The 12,429-nt window shown below is 42.3% G+C and overlaps 1 protein-coding gene across 5 annotated transcripts in view; it reads left to right on the top strand.

The window, feature by feature from the left end:
• Positions 1-12,429, top strand: part of CRACR2A (calcium release activated channel regulator 2A) — a 127,885-nt gene that overhangs the window by 74,943 nt on the left and 40,513 nt on the right. For all 5 annotated transcript variants that reach the window (XM_053251564.1, XM_053251562.1, XM_053251560.1 and 2 more), the window contains one exon: positions 6,999-7,087. In XM_053251564.1, the coding sequence (XP_053107539.1) occupies positions 6,999-7,087 (89 nt within the window). The remainder of the gene's footprint in view (positions 1-6,998; positions 7,088-12,429) is intronic.

Here is a 12,429-nt window from a genome sequence, read left to right as displayed (position 1 = left end):
TGTTTATTATGTTTCTTTCTGCATCTGCAAAGCTTTATTTCTGATTGAAGCCAATGAGATCACGAGTCCTCTCATATAGGCTTTACTCGCTCCCAAACTGAAAATAATGAAAAATCTTGTTATTTATTATTTATTTATTTAACATATTTTTATACCTCCCAAAACTTATGTCTCTGTCATATTAATTTGAAAAAAGTTTTCTAATTCAGGTTGGTACTTCTGTTTAATTTCTTCTTGTAGTATTAAACTGTTATTTAATCTCCATCTTCTTGGTAAAGAATTCCCTTTTTTCAACTTCACAATTATCGGATTATGATCTGCATATGTCAGTGGTGCCACTTCTACATCTGTAAGTGCAGGTAAAGCTGACTTAGAAATCCAGCACATATCGATTCTCGAGTACGTCTTATGGGGAGCAGGAAAAAAAGTATAACCTTTTTTACATTGATATTTATATCTCCATGCATCAACCAATGATAATAGTGATATATACTCTTCTACATTTTTAGGCACTTTCCCAGTGTTCTTATATTTCCCCGATTTATCTTGAGTTGTACACATGACCGTGTTCATATCTCCAAAAAATCAGAATATCTCCCTCTGCAACTTCCAATAAGGATTGAAATTTCCCCCCAAAAAACTTTGTCTTATTGCCATTTGGGGCATAGATCGATGGAATTGTCATTTTATTGGTCGAAGTTTGAAGTTTGAAATCTACCTTCCATATCCTGGATCTGTTTTTCTAAAGACCACATCCAATTTTTAATATATATCACAACTCCATTTTTCTTCCCCCCTGTCCAAGTTGGACATTTGTCTAAGTCGAGACATTCCAACAAATTTATATTGTCATTTTTAATGAGTCTCTTGAAGATATATAATATCCACACCTTCTTCTTTTTTAATTAAAAAAAGTCTTTTTCCTTTTGAACGGACTTGTTTAACCCATTTATGTTTGTTGAAAATTCTTTCAGTTGTTCCATCTTCCCATTTAATTATTAATAGGCCGCAGCTTCATCCATCTTGGGCTCTTCATCTTTCTCTCTCTCTGCTGTTTCTTCTGCCACCTTTACAGACTCCTCCATTGCATCATCTTCAACTATATAAGCAAAGGCCTTCCCCCATCTAAAAAAACTGCCAAACAGAACGGTACCACCCATCTGTATTTAATCTTCTTCTCTTGCAAGATGATCATTAAAAATTTCATTTCATGATGCTTGGCTAAAATCTCTGATGAAACATCCAGTAGGATCTGTATTTCATTATTGTCAGTCATTAGCAGACTCTGTCTTTGAGCCTGTAAAATCTCTTTTTTGATTTGCATATCAGTAAACCTAATGAATATATCTTGAGGTATTTTCTTGACCTGGGCAAATGCCAAATTAATTCTGTAAATCTCTGCAATTCCAGGAATCTCTCCTTCAACCCCTCCAAGAAATTCAGCCAATTATTTCACCATTTCCTCTCAAGTTGTCTCAACCAATATTTCCCCCCACTCCACGGAATTTTAAATTGGTTCTCCTACTTTTAAAAATAAAATATTCCACTTCCCCCTTCAATTTTTCAATCTCATCAGATTGTATATCTTGATCCGATAGTAACATTCCCTGTTGTTTTGATAGATTGTTAATTTCTTGATCATAATTATCCATTCTTTTAGTCACTTCTGAAAATTGGCTGTTCATATCTGTTTTAAGTGAATCCATCTTCTCTGTCAGATTTTTTTCCATTTGCTGAATATTTTTATTCAACTTTTAAAATTCCATCATTAGTGGTTTGCTGAAGTCCTCCACTTCATCTCCACTATCACCCGCGTCTGCCTTCCCTTTTCGAATCTGTGATTTCTTACTCATCCTCCCAAAAAAGTCACACTTATATTTTTTTCATCCAACAATATTAATTAATGCAGCTAATAGCAAAATCCTGGATAACTAAATTACAAGCCCCCCCAAATAATTTTATGCAGTTGAGTAAGAATTGTTCTATATTTTCATCTTCTATACTGTATCTTTTACTTGCTTCCCTTATTCATTCTCACACCAAATACACGTTTATATTTTTCCTCTCATGGTATTAACTAATTTTTGGAAGGGTGGTATAGAAATTGAATAAATTATTATTATTGATGATGATGATGATGATAATAATACAGCCAATAATAAAATCCCAAGCAATATAAAAGACCAAATGATAACAAGAACCCAACAAATAATTCTATTCAGCTGAATAAGAGCTATTTTGTATTTTCCCCTCTAATTAATGCTTGGAGGAAGAGGCAATATTTCCTTTTCACTGACCTCAATTGATATAATTAACCATATAAACAGACAAATAAATCAATCAAAACCAACTTTTGAGAGAAAGAGCAAATTACACTTCCATTCAGTAAAACTGGAGAGTTCTCTGACAATCCACAAGGTCTTTTCAAATCTTCTTAAAGTCTTCTTCTACCTCTTCTTCTTCAGTTATTCCATTATATAGTTAGTTGGCCCAACAATTCGTCATTCACTTAGTTAAAACTTTATAATCCACGCAAGGGCCTTGATAGTTTATAATCCTTAACATATATCCCCATTAATTTATTCATCCCATTTCATGTTTAATTGTAATCCTAGTATGAATATTCCAGATATAATCCTGAAGCTCCCCCTGTGGTTAGAAGCAGTCAACCAATTCTCAGCTCCACCTGATCCTTTTCCAAGACAGGAAGCTCTCTAACGCATTTCTTAGTTTGGCATATATCCAAGCTTTTTCTGTAAAATTCCACTCCAAATTGGTTTTCAGCCAAAAAGGGTAAAAAATACCAACAAAAAACTAGCCCCTCCTTCTTTCTTCTCTCTCTCCAATTCTAGCCTTTTCCCCTTGAGTTTTTAACTATTAGCTGTTAATTTTCTCCCAATTCGTTCAAGGACCACTAATAAAATAGAGGAAGAAAAAAAAACAAAACACTCCACACAGTTGAAACGTATAGTCTCCCTCTCTCCATCTTGGCATGTTCCTAGTTTTTTGAGTAATTTTCCACACCGGCCATCCAGGGAGAGGGACCCCCCCCCCAATCCATCCCCTTCTTTCCAAAGAAGACTTCTCAGATGATTTCTATTACTTCTCAAAGTTTTCTCAGTTTTTCTTTCCCCCCTCTCTTAATTCCACAATCTTTCTCAATTTTTATCTGTCTGTCCTGTTTATCTGTTTATCTGTTAATGAAAAGGAGAAAATGAAAGTACTCCACTTACAATCACTGCTGTCTTATAAAGTCGAAGTAGAAGAAGAAGGGGTGGGGGAGGACCTGTCCTTGAGAATCTTGTAATTTAAAGGATCTCAGTAAAGAGTTCAAAATAAACACAAAAGCAAAAAACAGAAAGGAAAGGTTTGGTATTCGGCCAAACCGAATTCAGCTGATTAAATTTGCTGTCTAATCACGAGAGCGTTATAGCTTATTACAAGGTCCAGAGGATGCAGACTGCTGTGGAGAAAGGAGTATAACTCTCTCCAAAGCAGAGGCGTATCTAGGGAAAATAGTGCCTAGGGCAAGCACTGAAATTGCGCCCCCTGTCCAAACATCTGACACCCATCTTTCAGATAACTTTACCTTAATGTCAGCTGAAAAATACAAGTCAAGCTAGTTAATCTTTTAATATTTCAAAAACTATTTAGCAGTGGATGTAGCCAGACCAAGAAAATGCTGGAAAACTACAAATTTCAGTATTCTGGGGCTCATGAAATACCCAAATATTATGCTGAGGTGTACTTGGAAAAACTAAATAGAAGTGCCTGTCTAATTCTCTGCTATGCATTGTAGCATCACGATTACATATGTTTTAAAAATAAATGGAGAATTTGATTTTTCCCAGATACTCTGAAAATAATTAAACGATATGCAGAGTAAACTGTGTCACTGCTTGGAATATATTCTAGTATTTCGGAAAGACAGTTAAAACGAGAGAAAGAGCAAGAAACTCCCAGTGGGCCTTAATACTAAGGATTTCACATTGATTCAAAGACAAACTCACCATTAATAACCATATTATTAAGACATCACATTTAACTCACTTATCACAAGAAGCAAAGTAAGAGCACATGGATACAATCTTAGCTCATAAACTTCAGCTCAGTATTCACAAGCCCTGATTCTCTGTACATAGTGCCAACATGAATATGTGTACAGTGACACACACACACACACACACACACACACACACACACACACACACACATATATATATATATATATATATAACCTGTAGCCCCTTCAGGGGACTTCCTAAAGGCTGTGGGGGGTCTGCAAAGTTTCCCCCTCCTCCCACTGGCCTCTAGAGCCTCACAGGCACCATTTGAGCATGTGCAGTGGTCATTGTTTAAAATAAATTTTAAAAAAATAAATGGCCGCTGAAAACAAAATGGCCACTTTGCATGCTCAAATGGCCTCTGCGAGGTGTGGCATGCCCTAGGGCCTCACAGAGGCCATTTAAGCATGCCCAGTGGCCATTTTGTTTTTGGTGGCTATTTTTTTTTTTTAAAATTAATTTTAAGAAATTGCGCCCCCCTTCAAGTGGTGCCTGGGGCACGTGCCCTGCCTGCCCCACCCTAGATATGCCCCTGCTCCAAAGCTTAATCTGCTACCCCCGCTATTTCTTGGTCCCCTGACTAACTCAGGTTATCTTTATTTTCTTCATGATTAGCAGCGAAGCAGCTGTAAGCTCCTCATTGGTTTGCCATGACACCGGAACTCACCAGTTTGTTTTGTTTGTGGAATAGTGTTGTAGCAAGAAATGCAAAGGGGCAGCTCTCTCTCTCTCTCTGTCTGATATTTCTTGGTAATTACTGTGATGAGTTCCATGTCTGGCCTTGAGATTAACTTGTGCTTCAGTCACTGCTCTGGTCTGCCCTGCAATTTGCATTGCAAAGTATACTTGGTCAAAATGTGGCTGCAGTTGCTCTCATTGAGCTTATGGCTTTGCTTGCTGCTAAGAGTGCTGCTGTGGTAGCTGTTGCAATGCTTGGAAGCAACTATTCATAATTGTATGAGAGAGAGAGCAACTTATGTCAACGAAGTTACTGCAGCACAGGGACCGTGACTGACAGTGGATTCTAGGTCATGGATTCATTTTTGGCCATTTTTGGACTGTGTTTGAAATGTGTGTTCTGTGTTGGGAGGGACAGATTCCATTTTACGCTGTGCTTCTGCAGTATTTTTCAAGGCGGGGTTGCAAAATGCAATGCAAATTGCAATGCAAAACCTGTGTGCAGTGCACTCTGGGAGTGCAGCTTATTCTGGCTATAGGGAACAATGGGGAAACTCAAAACACCCGATTGTTCCCCATGGGTAACTCCTAGGGACACCAGAGTGAGTTGTGTAGTAGGACATGATGGGCGCTATGTACCACACAATCCTCAAAATAAATGGGCAAGCGGGCAATTTTAAACAAACTTTTTCGCCAAACCGCCATAGGATCCTATGGGGTTTGGGGAAAGGTATTGGTCAAACATCGCCTGCTTGCCCATTTCTTTTGTGGGTTGGGTGGTACATAGCGCCCATCATGCCCTACCACACAACTCACTTTGGTATCCCTAGGAGCTACCCATGGGGAACAATGGGGTGTTTTGAATTTCCCCATTGTTTCCTATGGTTGAAACACTCAAAATAATTTGTGTTTTGTTGTTTAATCAAAACAACCGGATTGACTGCTGTTTCAATGAAATGTTTTCGCCATCTGTGTTTCATTTAAAGCTCTTGCACATCCCTGCTTTCCACTCAGAGTTTACGAAGATACCATAGAGCTTTTATGGCTGGCTGCCCCCACCCCCAATCTACCCCTCTTTTAGACTAGTTAGACTAGAGCATGAACCAAGGGGAGGGGAAACTTCTTTGCAGATCTAGACAGCCAGTGCTACAGACCACAGTTCTTGAGAAGTTCTCTTGTGCAAGTGCCATTGAAATGAATGGCAGGTTCACAAGAGTACAACAATGTTCTTGCACAACTCCTATTATTCTCTTGCAATATTTAAATGATGATGAATATTTATGATGATGATGAATATTTATATTCTTATTTTCAACAAAAGTCCCAAAGTGGTTTACATAGATATAAATAAATAAATAAAATGGCTCCATATCCCCAAAAGTCTCGCACTTTAAAAAAGAAACATAAGTTAGACACCAGCAACAGTCATTGAAGGGATGCTGTGCTGGGGATGGATAGGGCCAGTTGCTCTCTCCCTGCTAAATAACATTCTCTTAAATACCCAGGTCCTAAGTTTAGGGCTTTATGTGTTTTGCCCAGAAACTTATTGGCAGCCAGTGTAGCTCTCTCAATATGGAGTGATATCATCTCTCCGAGATGACCCAGAGACCAATGTGGCTGCTGAATTCTGGACCAACTGTAGTTTCTGGACTGTGTACAAAGGCAGCCCCACATAGAGCACATTGCAGTAGTCAAGTCTGGAGATTACCAGCAGATGCACCACCGTTCTGAGATCGTTCTCTTCAAGGAATGAATGCAGCTGGCATATCAGCCGGAGCTGGTAGAAAGCACCCCTGGCTACCACCTCATCCTGGGAAACTAGGGAGAGGTGTGGGTCCAGAAGCACCCCCCAGACTGCGTACCTGATTCCTCCAGGGAAGTGTGACTCCATCCAGTACGGGCAGATGAAAATCGTCTTACGAGTTCTGATCCCACAAATAAGTAGTTCTGTCTTATCTGGATTCAGTCTCAGTTTGTTACCCCTCATCTAGCCCATCACCAATTCCAGGCAGGCATTTAGGGAATTTATGCCCTCAAATGCTCCAGATGGATACTATGGTCGTTAGTGCTGAAAGCTGCAGAAAGATCCATGAGGACCAACAGAGTCATACTTCCTCTGTCAATTCCCAATTGGAGATCATCCATCAGGCCAACCAGTTATTTGGACAGTATATTATTTGGAAATGTTGGCATTGAATCTACCATTTTGTTAACTATAGTGATTAGTTTGAGATTTTTAAATATATATTCCTACAGAAATATAAAAATGCTTCAAAAGCCAGCTGGAAACAAAGGTCGGGCTCAATCATTGGCAAATATGTGGAGGGAAAAGGTTCATTGAAGAGGTAAGAATTCAGTTTTTCCATTGTGCATATTATTTGCTCTTCTTTCAAATGATTACAGGGAATAACTGAATTATCCCACCCCCCCAGCCTATCAGAATAGTCTACATTTTTATTTGCAATGATATTCTCTTCAACTGTGACTCAAATGGTTTTGTCAGCATTTCTCTTGGAGTCAAAAGGCATCCTACCAAGAGGCAAGGGAAGGTGATCTTTTCAGGTGGTGGATTTTGGGTATTGTTAAGAGCAGTGGAATGGAGACAGACAGATGTTGACTAAGGGTGTGCACAAAATTATTTTTGGTGGTTTGATTCAAATTTGAATCGACTTGCCAGTCTACGAACTGGTTCAGTTGAACTGGCTGGTGGTCCAGTCTGTTCAGTCAAACCATGTTGAACTGGTTTGACCCAGTTCAAGGGGCTATGCTTGTAAAGGGGAATCCAGTGAGGTTTTAAAAGAAACCTTTACAAGGTTTCTAAAGGCTGCTGGTGTGGTGGTGGCAAGAGGGGACCTTACGGGCGTCACCGGCGGCGGCTCCACTAAACTCCCAGCACTGAGGCCCATGTGGCAGCAGCGTGGTTCAGGCCTCCACAGATGAGCGGAGGCCATTTGTGTGACCTCTGTGCATCCACAGAGGCTGGAAGCATGCTACTGTCACACGGCTGCACTGCTGGGGGGAGGACAGTATAAAAGATTAAAACAGTATGAAGATAGAAGGTCAGCAGGGGAAGGGGCACTTCCCAGTGTATTGCACAGAGTGCCACGTGTATGACTATTTGCCCCATGGGCAGAAGTCATGGGTGTGTGCTCGGTGCAAGGAGCTCCTGGCTCTCAGGGAACAAATCCATTCCCTCGAGACCAAGGTGGCGGATCTGGAGAAGCTCAGAGAGACAGAGAGGCATGTGGATGAGACCTTCAGGGATGTGATAGAGCCATCCCACTGCAGGGCTGGTAGCTCCTCTGCTGTCAGGGAGAATGAAGGTCTTGGGCAAGGAGGACATCGGTCTGAGGAAGAGGGAAATGCTCCTTTAGAAGGGACCCCTTCCGTGGATGATGAGCCCATAACTTCTCGCACAGGAGATATTCCTCTGGGGGGGGTGGCCTCCTTGGAGTAGGTGATTCAATCATTAGAGGGATAGAGAGATGGGTTTGTGACCCGCATGTTGACCGCACGGTGACTTGCCTGCCTGGTGCGAAGGTTGCGGACATCACACAGTGTTTAGACAGGCTCCTAGGCAGTGCTGGGGAGGAGACAGCTGTCGTGGTGCACATCGGCACCAACGATGTGGGGAAATGCAGTTGGGAGGTCCTGGAAGCCAAATTTAGGCTGATAGGTAGCATATTGAAGTCCAGGACCCTCAAGGTAGCATTCTCAGAAATGCTACCTGTTCCACGTGCAAGTACAGTGAGACAGGCAGAGCTGAGGGGTTTCAATGCATGGATGAGACGGTGGTGCCGGGAGGAGGGGTTTAGATTTGTTAGGCACTGGGACACATTTTGGGGCAAGCGAGGCCTGTACAAAAGGGACGGGCTGCACTTGAACCAAGATGGAACCAGACTGCTGGCGCTTAAAATCAAAAAGGTTGCAGAGCAGCTTTTAAAATGACACCTGGGGAACAGCCGATGGGAGCTGGGCAGTATCCATTTTGGCAAAAGCCATCCTTTAAAGTGTGAAGGTACAAAGAATTAAGATAAAACAAGGGGACAGAGCAGAACCGCATAAAGAGCAGACGGGAGCCTGTGCCAGCAGGCCAAAGAGTCAAAAGAATAGCATACATCAGGGGAGAGATTCAGCATATAGGTGCTTATATGCCAATGCCAGAAGCCTACGAGCCAAGATGGTGAGCTGGAGTGCTTGGTTGCTAACGCAGAAATAGATATAGTGGGCATAACAGAAACATGGTGGAACAGTGAGAACCGGTGGGACACTGTTATCCCTGGGTATAAACTCTATAGAAAGGACAGGGAGGGGCACCTTGGAGGAAGGGTAGCACTGTATGTTAAAGAAGGGATATAATCTAACAAGCTAGAAAACCTAGTTGGACTGGAGTCCTCCACAGAAACCCTGTGGGTGACTATACAAGGCCAGAAAGCCCTGCCGGATCAGGCCCAAGGCCCATATAGTCCAGCATCCTGTTTCGCACAGTGGCCCACCAGATGCTACTGGAAGCCTACAGGCAGAAGTTGAAGGCATGCCCTCTCTCCTGCTGTTTCTCTCCTGCAACTGGTACTCAGAGGCATCCTGCCTTTGAGGCTGGAGGTGGCCTATAGCCCTCAGACTAGTAGCCGTTGATAGACCTCTCCTCCATGAAGTTATCCAAACCCCTCTTAAAGCCATCCAGGTTGTTGGCTGTCACTACATCTTGGGACAGAGAATTCCACAAGTTGCTTAGGTGTTGTGTGAAAAATTACTTCCATTTGCTGGTCCTAAATTTCCAGGCAATCGATTTCATGGGATGACCCCTGGTTTTAGTGTTATTTGAGAGGGAGAAGAATTTCACTCTATCCACTTTCTCCACTCCATGCATGATTTTATAAACCTCTATCATGTCTCCCTGCAGTTGTCTTTTTAAAAACTGAATAGCCCCAGGTGTTGTAGCCTTGCCTCATAAGAAAGGTGCTCTAGGCCCCTGATCATCTTGGTTGCCCTCTTCTGCACCTTTTCCAGTTCAACAATGTCCTTTTTTAGATGTGGTGACCAGAATTGTACACGATACTCCAGGTGTGGCCACACCATAGTTTTGTATAAGGGCATGATAATATTAGCTGTTATATTTTCAATCCCCTTCCTAATGATCCCTAGCATGGAACTGGCTTTTTTCACAGCTTCCGCACATTGAAACTGTGACATTTTGATCAAGCTGTCTACCACAACCCCCTCTCTTGATCAGTCACCAACAGCTCAGATCCCATCAGCGTATACTTGAAGTTGGGGTTTTTCGTCCCAATGTGCATCACTTTACACTTGCCAACGCTGAAGCGTGTTTGCCACTTTGTCACCCACTCAGCCTAGTTTGGAGAGATCCTTTTGGAGCACCTCACAATCCGTTTTGGATTACACTACCCGAAAGAGTTTGGTATCATCTACAAATCTGGCCACCTCACTGCTTACCCCAACTTCTAGATCATTTATGAATAAATTAAAAAGCACCGGTCTCGGTACAGATCCCTGCGGGACCCCACTTCTTACTTCCCTACACTGTGAAAACTCTCCATTTATACCTACCCTCTGTTTCCTGTCCTTCAACCAGTTAGCAATCCACATATGTGCTTGTTCCCTTATCCCATGACTGCTTTCTCAGGAGTCTTTGATGAGGATCTTTGTCAAAAGCTTTTTGGAAGTCCAGGTATACGATGTCAACTGGGTCACCCTTATCCACACACTGGTTGACACTCTCAAAGAACACCAAAAGGTTTGTGAGGCAAGATTTACCTTTGTAGAAGCCATGCTGGTTCTCTCCCAACAGGGCCTGTTCTTTTATGTGCTTTACAATTTTATCCTTGAGGATGCTTTTCATCAATTTGCCTGGAACAGATGTTAAGCTAACTGGCCTGTAATTTCCCAGATCGCCCCTGGATCCCTTTTTGAAAATAGGTGTTACATTGGCTACTTTCCAGTCCTCTGGTACAGAGCCTGATTGCAGGGATAAGTTGTTGTCCCTTATTTTAGCAAGAAGGCCTGCAATTTGACATTTGAGGACTCTTGGATGGATGCTGTCCAGCCCTGGCAATTTGCTAGTTTTCAGTTTTTCCAGACAGTTTAGAACATCATCTCTTGTCATTGTTATCTGACTCAATTTTTTAGCCTCCATCCCTGAAAAGCCTGTTTCAAGAACAGGTATATGCTCAGTATCCTCTGCTGTGAAGACAGACGCAAAGAACTCATTAAGCTTCTCTGCAACCTCCATATCTTCAATAATCCCTTTCACTCCCTCATTATCCAAAGGTCCAACTGCCTCCCTGGCAGGTTTCTTGCATCTGATGTATTTAAAGAAGCTTTTGTTATTCCTATTGATGCTTTTAGCTAAATTTTCCTCAGACTCTCTTTTCGCCTCCCTTATTGTCACCTTGCATTTCTTTTGCCAGAGTTTGTGTTCCTTTCTGTTCTCCTCATTTGGGCAGGCCTTCCAGTTTTGGAAGGAAGTCTTCTTCCCTTTTATGGCTTCCTTGACATTACCTGTTAGCCATGCTGGCATCCTCCTGGACTTAGTGGTACCTTTCCTCCTTTTGGGTATATAATCTAACTGGGCTTCTAGTATTGTGGTTTTGAGTAAACTACATGCACTCTGGAGCAAAGTGACTCTCCTGATTTTCTCTTTCAGCTTTGTCATTTTGGAGAAATGAAATCTCTTCTGAAATTCAGAGTGTTTGTGTTAGACTTCTTTGGTGATTCTCTCCCCACATGAATTTGATCACACTATGGTCACTGTTCCCTAAAGGAACAGTGATGTCAATGACATCACGCACCAGGTCCTGGGTGCCACTCAGGATTAAGTCCAAGGTCGCCTTCTCTCTGGTTGGTTGCAAGACCAACTGTTCGAGGGAATGGTCATTCAACGTATCTAGATATTTGACCCCTTTGTCATTATTGGACTGTGAATTTACCCAGTCAATTACCCAGTGTGGGTAATTGAAGTCACCCATTATTACTGCCCTGCCTCTCTTTGAAGCCTCTCTGATTTCTTCCTGCAATTCCCAGTCACTGTCAGCGTTTTGATCCAGAGGGCGATAGCACGTCCCCAGTAGCACATTTCCTTTCAGGGCTTGTATTGCCACCCACAGGGTTTCTGTGGAGGACTCTGGTCCACCTAGGTCAGGCCTGCTCAACTTAGACCCCCCCGCTGTTTTTGAACTACAACACCCACAATCCCCACCCACAGTGGCCAATAGCCAGGGATTATGGGAGCTGTGGGCCAACATCTGCAGGAGGGCCGAAGCTGAGCAGCCCTGATCTAGGTTTTCTAGCTTGTTAGATTCTATCCCTTCAGCTGCCATCTCACTCCCCCCCCGCCGCCAATGCCTCAGAATGATGCTACATCCAGGGACCAGCAATCACTGTTGCTGCCACACTACAAAGTATAAAGGTAAAGTTGTGCTGTAAGCCCCTCAGGATTCCAAGTTTTGAACAAAACAAATGGTGTGTTCTATTAGTTTCATTTGGACCTCCATTTGTGACTGTAGACATTGGTCACATCCTGACCAATGCTGCAGACACCTCTGCAGTGTTTAGCGATCCAGAGTTCCACAGAGTAATTGCTCACACGCAGGGGGTACAATTTTCACTGATATCTCCTTTTCATGGAAGCGCTCTTTATCACCCATAAATCTGTTCTTCAGGGACACAT

This window comes from Hemicordylus capensis, chromosome 5 (assembly GCF_027244095.1).
Source record: "Hemicordylus capensis ecotype Gifberg chromosome 5, rHemCap1.1.pri, whole genome shotgun sequence".
Lineage (NCBI taxonomy): Eukaryota > Metazoa > Chordata > Lepidosauria > Squamata > Cordylidae > Hemicordylus > Hemicordylus capensis.
The sequence above is the reverse complement of the archived record's forward strand: the minus strand, read 5'-3'. Positions and strand labels throughout refer to the sequence as shown.